We start from the raw sequence: 19117 nt of genomic DNA, 5'->3' as shown, positions 1-19117 counted from the left end.
GTTGGAACCTCCCAGAATGCACCTTCTGTTCTGTCATCATTTCTATAAAACACCAGCCCGTTTCTGATCCCTGCCAGAGACGGAGCTGAGTTCGCAGCCAAGGAAGACTGAAAGCAGGGCAGACCCAGACAGGGACAAAACTGACCCAAACTGAGAACCCTGGAGATGAAAGAGCAGTGATTACAATACAATTTTGATCACCACGTTGCATAACAAATTTCCCCAAAACTTGATGACTTAAAGCAACACACATTTATTATCTCCTAGTTTCTGAGGGTTAGGACTTCAGGAGTGACATAGCTGAATAGCTCCATCTTGGGGTCGTTCATGAGGTTTTGGCCAATATGTCTGCCACGGCTGAAGGGTCTGCCTCCAAGATGGTTCTCTCACTCAACTGTGGGCAGGAGACTTCGGGTCCTCATCTGTGGGCCTCTCCAGAGTTGCTAGAGTGTCTTTATGACATGGCATTTGACTTCCTTAGAATGAGTGATGCAAACAAAGGCAGTGTGGAAGCCAAAATATCTTTTATGACCTATTAGCCTTGGAAATCACATACCATCACGTCTGCCCCATTTTACTTATTCAAAGTGAGTCGTTAAGTGCAGCCTACACTCAATGGGAGGGGAATTAGATTCCACCTCTTGAGAAAAGTATTGTCAAATAAACCGTGGACATATTTAAAAACCACTACACCAAGAAATGCTCTAATTACTGAAGTAGTTTGATAGCAGGAAGAAATTGAGAACATTCTAATCCTGGAAAGCTATGTCCCCTGGCAGGGTTTATGTGTTGGGCTATTGTAGGTTTGAGTAATGTGAGTCAGTCTTCCAGATCCTGCTTAACTGTGGGTAAGCTGACATTATTAAGATCTTGGTATGATTTCAATCTTTTGAAATTTGTTAAGATTTGTTTTACGGCCTAACATATGATCTATCCTGGAGAATGTTCCATTTGCACATGAGAAGAATGTGTATTCTGCTTCTGTTGGATGGAATATTCTGCAAATATCAGACCATCTGGTCTATCGTGTCACTTAAGTCCAATGTTTCCTTACTGATTTTCTGTCTTGGTAGGCTATCAATTGATGTAACAGGGGTATTCAAGCCCCTTTCTATAATTGTATTGATCTCTATTTCTTAACAAATATCTTTTGTAACAAGTGTTAACAAATTTAAGAAGACTGAAATCATATCAAGCATATTTTATGACCACAATGGTATGAAACTAGAAATCAATTACATGAAGAAAACTGGGAAATTCACAGATATGTGGAGAATAAAAACCATGTTACTGAATAACCAATGGGTTATTAATTAACCCATTAATATTAAAAGAAAAAATTTTAAATGCCTGGAGACAAATGAAAATACAACATACCAAAACTTATAGGATGCAGCAAAAGCAGTTCTAAGAGGGAAGTTCATAGCAATAAATGTCTAGCTTAAAAAACAAGAAAAATTTCAAATAAACAACCAAACTTTATACCTCAAGGAGCTAGAAAAAGAAGAACAAACAAAGACCAAAGTTAGCAGAAGGAAGGATATAACAAAGGTCAGAGCAGAAATAAATGAAATAGAGACTAAAAAGACAATAGAAAATATCAATAAAACCAAAAGCTGATTCTTTGAAAAGATAAACAGAACTGACAAACCTTTAGCTAGACTCACCAAGGAAAAAAAGAGAGAGGACTCAAATAAATGTCAGAAATGAAAGAGGAGATGTTGCAGTGGATACTACACAAATACAAAGGATTATAACAGACTACTATGAACAGTTATATGCCATGAAATTGGGCAACCTAGAAGAAATGGATAAATACCTTGAAACATACAACCTTTAAAGGCTGAATCATGACAAAATAGAAAGTATGAACAGACTGATAACTAGTAAGGAGACTGAATGAGTAATAAAAAAAAAAAAACCACCTTCCAACAGGGACTTCCCTGGTGGTCCAGTGGTTAAGACTCCATGCTTCCATTGCAGGGGGCACAGGTTCAATTCCTGGTCAGGGAACTAAGATCCCACATGCCACATGATGTGGCCAAAACAAACAAACAAACCCTCCAACAAACAAAAGTCCAGGACCAGATAGTGAATTCTACCAAATATTCAAATAATTAATACCAATCCTTCTCAAACTTCCAAAAAAATAGAAGAAGAGGGAACACTTCCAAACTCATTTTTCAAGACCAGCATTCCCTTGATACCCAAACCAGACATGGACACCACAAGAAAAGAAAATTACAGGCCAATATCCCTAAAGAATATAGAGGCAAAAATACTGAACAACAACATATTAGCAAACCAAATTCAACAGTACATTAAAAGGATCATACACCATGATCAAGTGGGATTTATTCCAGGGATGCAAGGACAGCTTGTCATCCACCAATCAATCAATGTGATACACCACATTAACAAAATGAAGAATAAAAATCATATGGTCATCTGAATAGATGCAGAAAAAGCTTTTGAAAAAATTCAATATTCATTTATGATAAAAACGCTCAAAAAAAAAAACTCTCAACAAAGTGGGCATAATAAAGTCCATATATGACAAACCTACAGCTAACATCATACTCAATGGTGAAAAGCTGAAAGCATTTCCTCCAAGATCAGGAACAAGACAAGGATGCCCACCCGTGCCACTTTTATTCAACATAGTATTGGAGGTCCTAGTCAGAGCAATCAGACAAGAAAAAGAAATAAAAGGCATTCAAATCAGAAAGGAAGAAGTAAAAGTTTCATTATCTGTAGATGACATGATACTATACATAGAACCCTGAAGACTTCATACACACACACACACACACAAACCCTGTTAGAACTACTAAATTAATTCAGTAAAGTTGCAAGATACAAAATCAATATACAGAAATCTATTGCATTTCTATATACTAATAACAGAATATCAGAAAGAGAAATTAAGAAAACAATCCTATTTACCACTGCATTGAAAGGAATAAAATAGGGACTTCCCTGTTGGTGCAGTGGTTAAGAATCCTCCTGCCAATGCAGGGGACATGGGTTTGAGCCCTGGTCCAGAAAGATCCCACATGCCTCAGAGCAACTAAGCCCGTGCGTCACAACTACTGAGCCTGTGCGCCACAACTACTGAAGTCTGTGTGCCCTAGAGCCCACGCACTGCAACTACTGAAGCCCGTGCACTCTAGGGCCCACGTGCCACAACCACTGAGTGCATGCTGCAACTACTGAAGCCCGCGTGCCTAGAGCCTGTGCTCTGCAACAAGAGAAGCCACTGCAATGAGAAGCCCGTGCACCGCAACGAAGAGTAGGCCCTGCTCGCTGCAACTAGAGAAAGCCCACACAGAGCAACAAAGACCCAATGCAGCCAAAAATAAATAATTTTTTTTAAAAAAGAATAAAATACCTAGGAATAAATTATACCAAGGAAGTGAAAAACCCGTACACTAAAAAACTGTGAGACATTGATAAAAGAAATTGAATACACAAATAAATGGAAAGATATTCCATGCTCATGGATTGGAAGAATTAATATTGTTAAAATGTCCATATTACCTAAAGCAATCTACAGGGGCTTCCATGGTGGCACAGTGGTTAAGAATCTGCCTGCCAATGCATGGGGCATGGGTTTGAGCCCTGGTCCGGGAAGATCCCACATGCCGTGGAGCAACTAAGCCCATGCGCCACAGCTACTGAGCCTGTGCTCTAGAGCCCATGAGCCACAACTACTGATCCCGCGTGCTGCAACTACTGAAGCTCACGCGCCTAGGGCTTGTGCTCCACAACAAGAGAAGCCACTACAATGAGAAGCCCGTGCACTGCAATGAAGAGTAACCTCTGCTCGCTGCAACTAAGGAAAGCCCACGTGCAGCAACAAAGACCCAATGCAGCCAAAAATAAATTAATTAAAAAAATAATAAAGCAATCTACAGATTCAATGCAATCCCTATCAAAATTCCAATAGCATTTTTCACAGAAACAGAACAAACGATCCTAAAATTTGTATGGAACCTGAAAAGACCCGAGTAGCCAAAGCAACCTTGAGAAAGAAGAACAAGCTGGAAGCATCATGCTCCCTGCTTTCAAACTGTATTACAGAGCTGTAGTAATCAAAACAGTATAGTATTGATATAAAAACACATAGATAAATGAAACAGAATAGACAGCCCAGAAATAAACCCACATATATATGGTCATTTTATTTTTGACAAAGGATCGAAGAACATACAAACAGGAAAGGACAGGGTCTTCAATAAATGGTGTTGGGAAAATTGGACAGTCACATGCAAGAGATGGAAACTGGACTACAGTCTTACACCATACACAAAAATTAACTCAACATAAAGACGTGAATGTAAGACTTGAAACCATAAAACTAGAAAACATAGGCCGTAATGTCCTTGACATAGGTCTTGGTGATGATTTTTTTGAATCGATACCAAAAGCAAAGGCAACAAAAGCAAAAACAAACAAGTGGGACTACATCAAACTAAAAAGCTTCTGCACAGCAAAGGAAACCATTAACGAAGTGAGAAGGCAACCTATGGAATGGGAGAAGATATCTGTAATTCATATGCCTTATAAGGGGCTAGTATCCAAAATATATAAAGAAGTCATTCTACTCAATAGCAAAAAAGCAAACAATCCAGTTTAAAAATGGGCAGGAGATCTGAACAGACGTTTTTCCAAAGAAGACACACAGATGGCCAAACACAAATGAAAAAATGCTCAACATCAGTAATCATCAGGGAAATGCACATCTAAACCACGAGATAACACCTCACCCCTGTTATAATGGCCATCATCAAAGACAAGAGGTGACAAGAGGTGACAAGTGTTGGTGAGGATGTGGAGAAAAGGGAACCTTCATGCACTGTTGTTTGGGATGTAAACTGGTGCAGCCACTGTGGAAACCGGTATGGCGGTTCCTCAAAAAATTAAAAATAGAACTACCATATGATTCAGCAATTCTACTTTTGGGTATTTACCCAAAGAAAACGAAAACGCTAACTTGAAAAGATATATGCACCTCTATGTTCATTGCTGCATTATCCACAATAGCCAAGATATGGAAGCCACTTAAGTGCCCCTCACTGGTTGAATGGACAAAGAAGATGTGATATATATACATATAATATATAATACATAGTATTCAGGCACAATATAATATTATAAAATATTATATATTATTATAAATATATTATATATATAAAAAACAATATTATTCAGCCACAAAAAGAAGGAAATGCTGCCCTTTGCAGCAATGAGGATGGACCTTGAGCGTATTACACTTAGAGAAATAAGCCAGAGAAAAACAAAATACTGTGTAAGTTCACTTGCATTTGGAATCTAAGAAACAAACTAGCCAAGCTCATAGATCCAGAGAACAAAATTGGTGGTTGCCAGAGGTGGGGGGTGAGGTTGGCGAAGTGCGTGAAGGGGTCAAGAAGTACAAACTGGGCTTCCCTGGTGGCGCAGTGGTTGAGAATCCACCTGCCAACGCAGGGCACACGGGTTCGATCCCTGGTCCAGGAAGATCCCACATGCCACGGAGCAATTAAGCCCGTGCGCCACAACTACTGAGCCTGAGCTCTAGAGCCCGTAGGCCACAACTACTGAGCCTGCGTGCCGCAACTACTGAAGCCCACGTGCCTAGAGCCCGTGCTCCGCACCAAGAGAAGCCACGGCAATGAGAAGCCCGCGCACCGCAACAAAGAGTATTCCCTGCTCACAGCAACTATAGAAAGCCCACGTGCAGCAACGAAGAACCAACGCAGCCAAAAATAAATAAATTAAAAATAAATAAATTAAAAAAAAAAGAAGTACAAACTTTCAGTTATCGGATAAAACCCGAGGCGGAACTACTGCTCCCGAGATGCCCCACGCCCCACCCCGCCCCAGACACGGAGGCGGGACTACAGCTCCCGAGGTGCCCCGGGCGCCACCGGTCCGTGATTGGCTGAGCGGCGGTCAGGCGTGCGCGGTTCGCGCAGGAGGCGGCCCATGGCTGCCCTCGGCGAGGCGGCGGCGCGGTGGGCACCCGGACTGTGGCGGCGGGCGGCGCGCGCGGCCGCGGGGTTCGGGGGCCGCCGTTTTGCGAGCGGCTCGCAGGTGAGGGCGGAGGGTGCGGGGCGGCGGCGGGAGGCCGTGAGGCCTCGCGGGCCGGGCTCGGAGCAGGGTGTCCGGCCTCCGGACGTCACTCCCCCCGCTCTGCCCGCGTGTGGTGACATCACGTCCCCTGGGGCCCCGCCGCGCGGGTCCCTGGCTCCCCGGGCCTCCGTCCACAGAGCCCGGGGGCGAGGCGTGACCCCGTCGCTCGCGGGGGCGACCGGGGGGCGGGGACGCGGGCCCCCGTGACTCGCCCGCCGGGATGTGATCCAGGAGGACTCTGCGGCCCCCGCCCCGCGGGTCCTGACTTTCCGGACTTGCCCGGTGGAGAGAGTAGGAGGAGGGAAGAAAGGATGCGGCACCGGCTAAGGGATCAGTCTTGCCCGGGCCGCTTACTGCCTGTTTGACTTAAGGCAAAGTGCCGCTGCCCCTCGGTGTCCGCAGGGGACCCCTAAACCCGCGGGTGCTCGAGTCCCACAGCCGACCCTGCGTCCGCGGACTCGGCATCCGCGGACCCGGCAACCCCCATGGTGTGTGAGGTTTGCGATCAGCAGTTGGTTGAATCCACACGTGAGGAGCCCGGGGTTACCGAGGGCCGACTGTATCTTTATTGAAAAATACTCGCCTGTGAGTGGATCGGCACAGTTTAAACCTGTGTTGTTCTAGGGTCAACAGTACTTAGCTTTCTAAGCCTGGCTTTCCCCGTGTGTGTACCAGGGTTAGTCCTTACCTCGCAGTGTTTTCGCTAGAGGGTACTTGGGGTACTCTGTGTGATGTAGGCGCAGTGCTTTGCACGGTCACCGCATGTAGTAAATTCTTACAAACATGGAGCTGGTTGCAGTGGACAGTGTGCTGGACGGTAATTGTGATGCTGTTGTTGGAAGCACACCAGCCAGTTCCAGATAAGAAGCAAAAACACAAAGGAACATCTTAGTGGTCCCTTCATTTAAAACTAATCTGAAGACCACACTTCTTTTTTTTTTTTTTTTTTTTTTTGCGGTACGCGAGCCTCTCACCGTTGTGGCCTCTCCCGTTGCAGAGCACAGGCTCCGGACGCGCAGGTTCAGCGGCCATAGCTCACGGGCCCAGCCGCTCCGCGGCATGTGGGATCTTCCCGGACCGGGGCACGAACCCGTGTCTCCTGCATCGGCAGGCGGACTGTCAACCACTGCACCACCAGGGAAGCCCCCACACTTCTTTTTTTTTAACTTTTTAATTTTAATTTTTTTTGGCCACGCCATGCGTCTTGTGGGATCTTAGTTCCCCAATCAGCGATTGAACCCAGGCCCTCGGCAGTGAAAGCACGGAGTTCTAATTCACTGGACCACCAGGGAATTCCTAAGACTGCACTTTTAAAAATTCATGTATAGTTGATTTACAATGTTGGGTTAGTTTCAGGTAGACAACACAGTGATTCAGTTATACATATATATTCTTTTTCAGGTTCTTTTCCATTATAGGTTATTATAAGACATTGAGTATCGTTCCCTGTGCTATACAGTAGGTCCTTTTTGTTTATTTTATATTTAGTAAAAATCCACACATTTTATCACTGCCACAAATATGAACTTTAATTAGAAGATCTGCATAATACCCAGGACTAGTTTAAAAAAACATGAAGTGAGAAAGAAGAAAAATCAAAATACAGATACAGAAGAGAATGAAAAGAAAAAAAAAGAATGAAAAGAAAAAAATCTAACCCTATGTCCTTTTCTCGAGGTGCCTTCACTCAAAAAAAAATTTAATAGATGTTATTCTTTTAGAGCAGTTTTAGGTTTTCAGGAAAGCTCAGCAGAAAGTGTAGAGAAGCCCCACATACCACCCCTCCCCGTTTCCCCTCTTGCTAACATCTCACAGGAATGTGGCATGTTTGTTAACAATTGCTGGGGGCCTTTCATTTCTAGGTGGCTGGGTGCCTGGTTCTCTGTGTGCGCTCACCTGAGGGGTTGGGGGTCGTGGTTACACACTGCACAGAACAGATGAGGGAGCGTCGGGGATATTGCTAAATTGTCCAACAGATGAGGGAGCGTCGGGGGTATTGCTAAATTGTCCAACAGATGAGGGAGCGTCGGGGGTATTGCTAAATTGTCCTGAGACTTCCTTGTTCTAAGTAGCAGGGTCTGTGGGTTCTTATGTCTAAGAGAGTAAATCTTGTGACTATTTAGGATATGGTCACTAAGACCAGTAAAACTGTATGGTTAACCTTGGCAGCCATCAGCACAAACAAGCTGTTTTATTTTTTTAACTATGTAATTGTCAAAAATCTAAGAACAATATTATGAACTCTAAACCCCATCTTCCATATTCAGCAGTTATTAACATTTGGCCGCACTTGCTTTGCTTATCTCCCCCCCACACTTTTTTTTTGTGTGGCGCTAAGATTTTAAAACAAATCCCTGATTTCTTGTTTGAATTCTTCTGTGTGTACCTTTAGGAAAATAAGGGTATTTTGAACGTAAGCACAGTGTGTGTGCGATGAAAGTGGCTTGACTTAGCTGGCGCCAAAAAAAGGAAAATGACAAACAGGTTAGGTTGGATTTTTCTGACAACTGAAAAACATCGTGTTAACAGTTCATAAAATAAGAAATGGTATGAATTTTTAAAAAGGATAGCGTTCAACTTTGTAAATCCAAGAAATGCAGATTGAGAGGAGATAGCCACTTTTTTAAACTTTGAAATTAACAAGATGTTTGATACTTAAACTCTTTGATACTGTGAAAATCATCCTTGGCAAGGGTACCAGGGTCCATGTGAGTTGATACTGTTTTGGAAAACAACTTGTCAGTAGGTGTTATGTCATTGTAATGTTTGCACTTTTTTGGTTTATTACTCTTGCTTTTAAGAATCTAGCTTAAAAGGGCTTCCCTGGTGGCGCAGTGGTTAACAATCCACCTGCTAGTGCAGGGGACACGGGTTCGAGCCCTGGTCCTGGAAGGTCCCACATGCCACGGAGCAGCTAAGCCCGTGCGGCACAGCTACTGAGCCTGTGCTCTAGAGCCCGCGAACCACAACTACTGAGCCCACGTGCCTAGAGCCCATGCTCCGCAACAAGAGAAGCCACTGCAATGAGAAGTCCGCGCACCACAACGAAGAGTAGCCCCCGCTCGCCACAACTAGAGAGAGCCCACGTGCAGCAACAAAGACCCAATGCAGCCAAAAATAAATAAATTAAAAAAAAAAGAATCTAGCTTAAGGAAAAGTCCATAATATGGAAAAATCAGTAAGCATGAAGACTTCCTTATAGCATAATTTGTAGTAGCAGAAATGTGGAAAAACCTAAATGTCTGAAATAGGGGAAACCTAATGGTAGCGGAGTATTCACTCAGGATATTATGTAGCCAGAAATATGTGTAGGTGGTGGGTCTGTGTGTATCGATATGGAAAGATAACCAAGGGATACCAACGAGCAAAAGCAAGATGGGAAAGAAAGCACAACGTAGTACCCTTTGTGTGTTAGCTAAAAGGTAAGAAAGTAGAACCATCCATGAAAAGTTTCTGGAAAATACACAAGAGGGGATGGTACTGGGCAGAAGTGGAAGCAAGAAACTTAAAAATTCTTTTATGTATCGTCTGTAGCAATTGAGTGTTTTTTTTTAAAAAACTCTGTGTGTGTTGTTACGATAAAACAAAATTCTAAAAGATGGTTATGAAGGCTGTTGTAACAGATAAAAATGCTTCACGTCAAGCAAAAAAAAAAAGATGCAAAATTGTACATATAAGGTGCGGTTATAGCCGCGTGACAAACGTAAGAATAGAGAAAGGAGATGAAAGGAAATACTGATCGGTTGTTTTAGAGTGCTGGGCTTGTTTCTGAATTTCTCTATTTGCCAATTTAAAAGATTCCTTTATATTAATTATGCAAAAATAACTTTAACAAAATAGTTATATGCTTAAAAATACCTGAAAAGGCTTAATTCTTTGTTGCAGATGGATTTGCCCTGTCGGCAACCCCGAGTCCTCACCTTGTGTTCGAGGCCCGGGCCGGCCCGGGGGTGGGGATGAGGCTCCCCCGTCCCCTCTGCCTCGACTCAGGGGCCGTTCTCATCTCCCCTCCGTGCAGAGCCCTCCCACCTTCGGGTTCCTGTTGGACATCGATGGGGTGCTGGTTCGGGGCCACCAGGTCATCCCCGCTGCGAGGGAGGCCTTCCGCAGGCTCGTGGACCCCCAGGGGCAGCTGCGGGTGCCCGTGGTCTTTGTCACGAACGCTGGGAATATGTTGCAGCGCAGCAAAGCCCAGGAGCTGTCAGCCCTGCTGGGCTTCCAGGTGAGGAGCGGCCGGAGACAGGAGGCGGAGGACCTGGTTCCCGTGGAGCCCCCTCTCCAGCCCTGTGTCCCCTGCCCTGTGGGGGAACAATGTGGATGAGCCCAGTACACATCTTCCTGCCGGAAAAATAACTTGAAGTTCAAGGCCAAACTCAGAGGGCAGAGCCTCGTCATCAGGGTCATTTTTTATGAAAATGTACACATCGAGAACAGAAATCCCACCTGTGGACTTGGCCGTTTCCGTCTTTCCTCCTGGCCTCAGGGACGTGTGTTTCTAAATCTCCATGCACTGGGTGGGACTCTGAAGTGACAGCCCTTGTTTCTCATAAGTAAGATGTCACAGCTCAACGAGCTCTGTCCCTCGTCACCCACCTGCAGCTCCCACCGTCCCCGCATTGACGCGTTCTTTGTTGGCAGTGGATTTGGTTCTTGGAAGGAGTCCTTTGGAACCGAGAGAGTAAATCCCATGCCGATCAGCTGGGAGACACTGCTCGGGGAGGAGACCGGTTCCTACCCTGGTGTCTGGACAGTGGGGCTGCGCGGTTGCCATTAGCATAAATGCTGAAAAGCCAGGTCTTCACGTAGAACTGAAAATAGTCAGGTGGAGGCGGGTCTGAGCTCATGCACGAACCCCGTGGTTCCCAAGTCGGGCTGAGAAATCGGGGTGTTGGGAGCTGGGCCGGTGGGGCCCATGGTGGCCACATCTCCTGCGGGCTCTGGTGTCCGGGTCCCCTCACACCTGTTGGAGTAGTTCTGGAAGGGTTGGGCCCCCCTTCTGGGCAGGTTTCTCCTTCCTGGGCCAGGGAGCCAGCTCCCTGCTGCTGCCCTCACCTGCCCTCACATGCGTGTCCTCTGCTCTCCATCTCTCGGCGGCCCTGCAGGTGGAGCCCGACCAGGTGATACTGTCCCACAGCCCCATGAAGCTCTTCTCGCAGCATCACGACAAGCGGATGCTGGTGTCTGGGCAGGGGCCCCTGGTGGAAAATGCCCGAGCGTATCCTTTTGCTGCTTCCTGCTCTGCTGTCCTTGCCCGGCTGAAAGGACCGGGGTCAGGAGCTCAGGGCGCCCGTGGGAGGGAGGGAGGGAGGGCACCTCCCAGGGTGGCCAGCCCTGGTTCCCCGGGGGTTCCCGGAAGCCAGCCCACCGCCTCGGGGCCTGCTGGGCAGCTCGAAGAGCAGATTCCTGCCCGTTCCTGCAGAGTCTGACTCACTGGGTCTGAGAACCCAGGCGGTTCTGTGGTTCGGTTTGGGACCCACGGCTCCCTGAGCGTGTCCGCAGGGAGCTCAGCCCCGGGCGTGTGCTCAGTAGGGAAGTGTCCTGCTCTGAAGCAGCTCGTTCCTCTGCTGCTTCCGCAAACCCAAGGGAGCTGAGCGCCGCCTGTGCGTGGCTGCGTGCTCGGGGCCAGAGCAGCACATGGCTGGTGCTTCATCAGGGCTCCTGCTTGAGGTGGCGGAGGGACACGCCAGGAGCAGTGCAGGAGCGCTCAGGACGGCGTGTGGCCAGAGGCTGGGAAGAGCAGAGTGGGTCTGAGTGTCACAGATGCAGGGGGGGACCACCCTGGGGCGGGGGTCACCTGTGGCTTCATGGGGGCTGGCTGTGCCACAGGAGGGGACGTAGCTGGGGAGCCTGCCGAGAGGAGGCTGGGAGGATGCCCGGAGCAGGAGGCCGGGATGGGGTCGGGTGGGGAAGGGGGCCGGGAAGGACAGCGCTGGGCTCGGGAGCCTCAGCCGTGAACGCTGACGAGTACGGGTCTGTGCGGTTGTATTGCTGACGGAAGCATCGTTCTGGGGAGATGTGTTTTGAGGTGATCTGAACCTGCGTCCAGTTAAGACTGCCGGTGGGGTCTGAGGACAGGAACACGGCAGCCGGTGTTGGAGGGTAAGGCTGCAGCGGGCGTGCTCCCCACGGCCTCCCTTCTGGCTGAATCGGGTCCATCGTCCAGATTTAGCTCCGGTCTGGCTTCTCCGGACCCTGCTCGGCTTCCTCCCCGCCGAGGAGTCTCCTCTGAACCATCCTCAGAGCCCTGCTTGTTGCGGCCCTGGGCCAGCGTGAGCTTGAGGACGGGGCTTCCTGTGAGCCTTTGTGCGGGTGGTGCCCAGAGTAGGCCAAGCCCCCGGGTGTCCCCACCGCCTGCGCCCACGCCTGCCTGCAGCGCTCCTGGTCGGCGCTGGCCTCACGGGGCTCTGTCTGGGGTTGGGGAGGGTGGGGTTGATGTGGGCTGCGGTGGGTCCCTCACCTTAAAGGCGTCTCCCCGGCACTGGGCAGCTTTGCTTCCTGACCTCCTTCCAGACTGGGCTTCAAGCACGTGGTCACAGTGGACGAGCTGCGGGCGGCCTTCCCTGTGCTGGACATGGTGGATCTGCAGCGGCGGCCCAAGACCACGGTAATGGGACACGCTCGGGCCTCCCCGCTGACCCTGCAGCCCTTCCCTTCTCGGAGGGCAGGGCACGTCTGGCCGAGGCCTTTGTTCCCGGACACATATTGTTGGGGGTGGTGAGCAGGGCTGTCCCCTCTCTCCAGAGCCCTCGTGTCCCCTCCAGGTGGTAGTTTTGTGATTTACCAGCTTCCCGAGTTGCTTGGAGAACCGCTAGTGTGAAGTTAATCGCTGCTCCGCTGTCCTGGAGCTCCTTACAGAGGGCTGGCCTGGTGGCAAGTGGCTTCCTGTGAGAGCACTGGCGGCTCTGAGCGTCTGCTCGGGTTCCTTTGGGTTTGGCTCGTATTTGAACCTTATCTTTTCCGACCAGCGGTCACGGGGCCTCTCGTTGACCCTCTAGGGTGACCGCCCGTCTCCTGATGCCCCTTCGCCCCCTTCTTCCCTGCGTGAACTCTGTGTCTATCACAGAGTGTCTGTCACCGCCTGTTCGAAGTCAGTGCATGTCAAAGTTTGATGAACTGCAGTTATAAACAGACAGGCCTGCTTTTGTTTGTCTGTGTAGCTCTAGTCCCCCCCCACCCCCAGCTTTCCGAGGGCTCCCCCACCTTTGAGCTGTGTGTGTTATGTGCAGAACCAGGTGCCAGAGTTGGCATGGCTCTCAGAGCAGCGCAGAGACAGTGCCGCCCCCTGCCCAGGAGCCCCCTGCCCAGGAGCGCCCTGCCCAGGGCCGCGGCTCGCCCCAGCTCTCCGCTGGTTACTGGCAGAGCCGAGGGCAGGGGAGCTGTTCCTAGAAGGAATGGGCCCCCAGGCCGTGGTCCAGTGATGGCCCCGCCTCCTGAGTGATATCAAGCTCCCGTCCCTTCCTGGGCTCACCTCGTCCTCTGCCACCTGATTCCAGACTCACCTCCTGTCCTTGCTGGAGGAGGACAGCTGAGCAGCCGTCCCCTGGCTGACCTACACGCTTGGTGCCTGCCGGCCTGGGGTGTGGCCGGCCTGAGTGCGCTCTCCTCCTGTCCCCGAGGACCTCTGCCCTCAGTCCTGTCCGTTTCTCCTTGGCCTGGGCTAGATCGAAGGGTCTTCCGTCTGTCAGGCACGTGTCTCCCCTCCCACCCCTTGGAAACCAGGCGTGGAAGGTGACTGTGGCATTGACGGGCTTGTTCTTTGTCTCTCGCAGCCCCTCCCAAGGAACGACTTCCCTGCGATCGAAGGTAACGAGGTCCCTGCGTCATGTGGGCGGGCTGTCCCCGCAGGCCCTGCAGCCGGGCAGTGTGGCTGGAACGTTGGGCGCTGGGTCTCCTGGGCTCTGGTCTCGGGTCTGCCGGTCACTGCCTCTGAGACATTAGCTGCTAAGCTTTCCTTCCCCGCGTCACTTGCCCTGTTGTTCCAGGAAAACCTAAGTGCGGAAAACCTAAGTGTGGAAAAAAGCCACCTAAGGAAGCCTGGTGCGGTGTTTCTCAGCCCTATTAAGCCCAGTTCTCCCTGGGTAACAAAAGTATTGTAATGTCCCCTTTACTACCCTAAATGAATGCTTTCCTATACGCAAATATTAAAAATTAATTAATTCATGGTAAAGCCCTAATTGTAATAGGGAGAAATAAAAGGAAACGTTTTTTAGTAAGGTCATCTGCATTTCAATACGTAGTAATTATCCAAGAAGGCATAATTAAGTAGCGAAGTGATTATACCAAAGGTAGAATCCCCATGAACGCTACAGCTACCAATGCAGTGTGTTTACAGGCGTGTTTCATTGGTGACTCAGAAATTAGGAGCGGTGTTGGCACTGGTGATGCGGTTTTCCAAAATGGGGAATAACTCTTGGCAAAGCTGTGAAAAAATAAAGTACGTCTTCTCTTGACTAACATGATAGTTGTATTTTTGGAAAAATCAGTGCTTATGAAAAGTCTAGCAAAAAATACTTTGTGTGGAATAGAATTAGGGTTTCGGCTCAGTTAATTACAAGCAAGTTGTTCTCCTGTGTGAGTGTCAGCTATTAATAGACGTGGGGAAGGTTTTGACTCTGCAGAATGTCCTGCAGTCTTCTCCCGGGCCTCCCCAGGAGTGTCAGTCCTTGCGACAGCTGAAGCATGTCCCGGGGGTGGCCTGCGCACTGGGGCCACGGTCTGGCCCAGCTCCCCAGTCTTGCAGCTGGCCTTGGTGACGCGTGTGCAGCATGGCTTCCGTGCTCTGTCAGGTCTCATTTTATCCTCCTCCCAGCATGGGTGTTGTCCTCACGTAGCTGAGGAAGCTTAGACATGGTGAGAACTGGCCCACAGTCCCAGAGGGACGTGGACAGCGTCAGGCCTGTGACCCCGTCTCCCCGCCGTGTGGCCGAGTGACCCCTGGGGCTTGGGGGACGTGGCCGGGCAGGTGGGGTGCTGGGCAGGGCGTCGGTCAGCAGGGGCTGCTGCTTCTCTGCCTCTAACCCTCGGGACGTCCTGGTGGACACACTGAGGAGCCCTTGGGAGCTCCTCCTGGGCTCGGCTTCGTCCACCTCCTGGGACCCACGCCCCCAGCGGGGCCATGCACCCCAGGCCTCCCGAGGCCCTTCCACGCCCGGCTCACCCCACCCCCACTCTGCAGGGGTGCTCCTCCTTGGGGAGCCCGTGCGCTGGGAGACGAGCCTGCAGCTGATCATGGACATCCTCCTCAGCGATGGGAACCCCGGCACCGGTCTGGCGACGGCCCCCTATCCCCACCTCCCTGTCCTGGCCAGCAACACGGACCTCCTCTGGATGGCCGAAGCCAAGATGCCCAGGTGAGGACTCGGGGTCCCTGCCTTGGCCCTGGGGGCCACCTCCAGCTGCCTCCTGGGCAGTCCTGCTGACGGCGCCTCGAGCCGCCCCAGTGCTCTGGGCTCAGACCCCTCCTCTAGGCCCTGGAGTTGCCATGGTAACCTGGCCTCTGGGAGCCAGGTAACCTGGTCTCCAGGGTCACTTCACATACTGATTGATAAACGAAAACTACCACACACTGAGCAGGGAAGGTGGATCGAGATGGTCTTTAACCCCCGGCCCCGACAGAGTCTAACAGGACGTGCTTCTTCTGGCTAGAGGAACCCAAGTGATGCTCAGTTCCTGTTATCCAGCTGCCCTTCCCTCGCTGCCTTCACCCTGTGGTGCTGGCTCTTTCACTTCTTTGTTTCCTTCTGCCCATAAGACGTTGGGGAGGGGAGAGTAGGTGTGATTCCGAGGCCCCTGGACCAGTCACTTCCTCAGAGGCCCTCAGGCTCCAGGCAGGCCCCCACCCCGTCCGCCCGGCACTGAGCACAGCACAGGCTGCCGTTTTGCTGGCCCTCAGGTTGCCTTCCTGGAGGGGCAGCTGCCGGTGCTATGTGGCTGCTCTTGTCTGCGAGGCCAAAGCCTGGAGTTTCTCCCCCTGCCCTGCCTCCCAGTGAGCTGTGTGGTGGATCCGTCACTGAGGGCCCGAGGGCCAACACTGAGCCCAAGGAGATGGGGATCACCGTGTTCTCTCTCAAGTGCATTTCTGCAGCTCGAGGTCAGGTATTTTTTCTGGAACATTCTTCCTAGAGTTTGGGTTTGCTGACACTAGGTGAAGGGGGTTGGTTATGTAGGCTGTGGACTGAATGGCAGGAGGCAAATTACTATTTATAAAGCAGATTTGAGATCACTTTTTCATTCAATAATTTCAAAATTGAAAGTAGAATTCAGTATATGCATAAGTGACACTGAAATGTAACTTCAAGATACTGAACAGTATCCAATAGGATTTGATTTAGCAGCAAGGGATGAAAACCCAAAAGAAAAGAACCTTAAACGAGATGGTAGTTTGTTATTGTGAAAAAGTCCACCCATCAGGGACACAGGCACCTTAGCCCTTTACTGTGTAATCCAAAGGGCTGCCTGATCTCCAGCCATCGTGTCAGCATTCCAGTCAGCAGGAGGGAGTACGGGGAGGGTAGAGAAGAGCACCCCCCCCAGTTTCCAGGCTCCTTTCCAGGAGGGTAGTCCAGCACTTGTGATTCACTGACTCTTAGGCTGTAGCTTTAGTCACTGGCCATACGCTTAGCTGCAGTGGGGGCAGGAGGGTGCTTTCTGACACTCGGTGGCAGTGTGCTCAGTGACATTGGCACCGAGGAGTGAGGTGGGATGCCAACCGGTATTCTGCCCAAGTCTAAGGCAGAATTGAAGCTGGGTCTCTGGTTCCAGCTCCACACCTTGGGCAAGCTACTCCATCTCTGGGCCTCAGTTTTCTCACCTGTGCAATGAGGAGAATAACGCCATCTCATCGGGTTTTTCTAAGGGTTGAACGTGATGTGCCATCTCCAGCGCTGGGACAGCGCTCAGTAGACGTTGTCAGATAGTCGCAGGCCATCAACACACATCCTAAGCGTGACGGCCTCTCACCAGAAGTGATTCGCTTTGCCCTGTCACCGTGCTCTGTGCCACCGCGAGAGGGTGGCACACAGGGCATGCCTGAGCCTTGGGGCCCGGGGAGGGGACCGAGCGCCGCTTTTCCTCTGGCAGGTTCGGCCACGGCACCTTCCTGCTGTGTCTGGAGGCCGTTTACCGGAAGGTGACGGGCAGAGAGCTCTGCTACGCGGGCCTGATGGGCAAGCCCAGCCTCCTCACCTACCAGTACGCGGAGGGCCTGCTCGCCAGGCAGGCGGCGCGGCGGGGCTGGGCGGCCCCGATCCGGAGTCTCTACGCCGTGGGGTGAGCCCCGCACCCCTCCTCCGCCCCCTGCGACGCGGCCCCCTCCCCCAGTGGTCACCCCTAGCCCCCGTGTCCCCGCCCTTCCATCCTCGAGACATGCCCCCCCGCAGTGGTCACCCGTGGGCCCCTGTGTCCCCACCCCTCCATTCCCAAGATGCGCCCCCCTCCCCCAGTGCTCACCCCCCGCCCCCGTGTCCCCGCCCTTCCGTCCCCAGAGACGCGCCCCCCTCCCCCAGTGGTCACCTGTGGGCCACCCCTCTCCCCACCCCCCCGCCGTCCCCGCACCTCCACCAGCGCACTGAACTGTGCCTTCTCTCCCCAGTGACAACCCCATGTCCGACATCTATGGGGCCAACCTGTTCCACCAGCACCTGCAGACGAGGCGGGAGGGGGCGGCCCGGAGCTGCACTGCCATCCTGGTGTGCACCGGCGTGTACAGCCCCCAGGCCCCAGGGCCCGCCGCTCCCGCCCTGGGTGGCGAGGGGCCTCCGTTCCATGGGCACCGGGACCTTGGCTTCAACCCGGGGCTCCTGCAGGCGGCCCACGTGGTGAGCGACGTGCACGAGGCCGTGCGGCTGGTCCTCGGCAAGGAGGGCTGGGCTCTGTAGCAGGGAGGGAGGTGGGCCCGCTGGCTGCCCCCTGCCCACTGCCTCCCCGCCTCCCGGCCAGCATGGTGACGCTCTCGCTCCTCCTGGGCGGGGCCGCACAATTGTTCCCGGGGTAGCATTTGGGTATCAGCCTCAGATTTTTCTAGGCTGGTTCCTGTCTGCCTGTGCTGGCAGCCTGACCCCAGGCTCGTCCTCACTCTGGGGGGTCTTCTGCAGAAGAGGAGGCGGTGCCCGCCTCTGCCCGCTGCCAGCACGGGCTGTAACTCACTCTTAGACACTACTTTTTATGGTAGTTTAGCTTATTGCCCAGAGACTTTGGACTTATTTTTTTAAGTTAAAATAATTGTAATAAATATTCATTTTGCTGTCTCTTGTGAAGCTCTGTCTGGAATGTACTGAAAAGTCCTGTGGGGGAAGGCTCGTGGGCCGGCGGGGTGGGTGACCTTGAGGCCCAGGCGCTGGTGGCATTTCAGTCCCGTGAGCGCTGACCCCAGCGCACCGCAGTCTGGGCCGCGAGCCCCGAGGCCTGCCGTCGACGTAGCCGCTTCCCTGACGTGGAAAGAAAGGAGCTTTTCCTCTGGCGGCTCTGAACCCGTGTGTCTCGTACTTCTCCCTGTCACGGTGGCCTGGTGAGACCCTTCAGCACAGCCCCGTCTGACCCCAGCAGCACCGGCCAGCTGCTCCCTCCCCTCTCCAAACCCTTGTCCCTGGGCAGCGCCTGGGCTCCAGGGAGAGGCGAGCGGTGCCCTGCCCTTGAGCGCCAGGGCTGGGCCAGCCCACCTGCGCCCCCAGCGCCCCCAGACAACAGCAGCTCCTCCCCGTGTGCAGCCTGGCCTCACCTGCAGAGCACCCGGGCCAGGGCCCCTCCAGGCCCCGACGCCCCCGGCAGGTCTACCCTGCCGGGGTACACGCTCCCCACTGGTCTACCCCACAGGCCCGGTCAGGTGGGAGGTCTGGTCTTTCAGAGGGTCAGGCCCCCGTGACTTCTCACCACAGCACAGGTGCCCCCCCTCCATCCTGTTCCACCACTTCCCCTCCACGTTTCGTGGGTCCTCCACGTGCCCTCCTGCCTCAGGGCCTCTTGCACTCGCGGTTCCCTTCCTTCC

At 51.7% G+C, this 19117-nt stretch overlaps 1 protein-coding gene across 1 annotated transcript; it reads left to right on the top strand.

Annotated features, from left to right (window-relative positions):
• Positions 1 to 5988: 5988 nt before the first annotated feature.
• Positions 5989 to 18011, top strand: HDHD5 (haloacid dehalogenase like hydrolase domain containing 5). Its single transcript, XM_065887985.1, has 8 exons — positions 5989 to 6096; positions 10154 to 10357; positions 11238 to 11350; positions 12646 to 12739; positions 13905 to 13938; positions 15311 to 15485; positions 17215 to 17403; positions 17726 to 18011. The coding sequence occupies exons 1-8, from the start codon at positions 5989 to 5991 to the stop codon at positions 18009 to 18011; spliced, it is 1203 nt and encodes a 400-aa protein (XP_065744057.1).
• The last annotated feature ends 1106 nt before the right edge of the window (positions 18012 to 19117 follow it).

Source organism: Phocoena phocoena, chromosome 11 (assembly GCF_963924675.1).
Source record: "Phocoena phocoena chromosome 11, mPhoPho1.1, whole genome shotgun sequence".
Classification (NCBI taxonomy): Eukaryota; Metazoa; Chordata; class Mammalia; order Artiodactyla; family Phocoenidae; genus Phocoena; species Phocoena phocoena.
Note: the sequence above shows the minus strand (reverse complement) of the source record. Positions and strands in the feature narration are given on the sequence as shown.

Excerpts from the sequence above, each read along its gene's own strand:
- HDHD5 (XM_065887985.1), top strand. The coding sequence starts at position 5,989 with ATGGCTGCCCTCGGCGAGGCGGCGGCGCGGTGGGCACCCGGACTGTGG. Across the intron at positions 13,939-15,310 it reads CGACTTCCCTGCGATCGAAG|GGGTGCTCCTCCTTGGGGAG; the intron begins GTAACGAGGTCC and ends CCCACTCTGCAG. Across the intron at positions 15,486-17,214 it reads GCCGAAGCCAAGATGCCCAG|GTTCGGCCACGGCACCTTCC; the intron begins GTGAGGACTCGG and ends TTCCTCTGGCAG.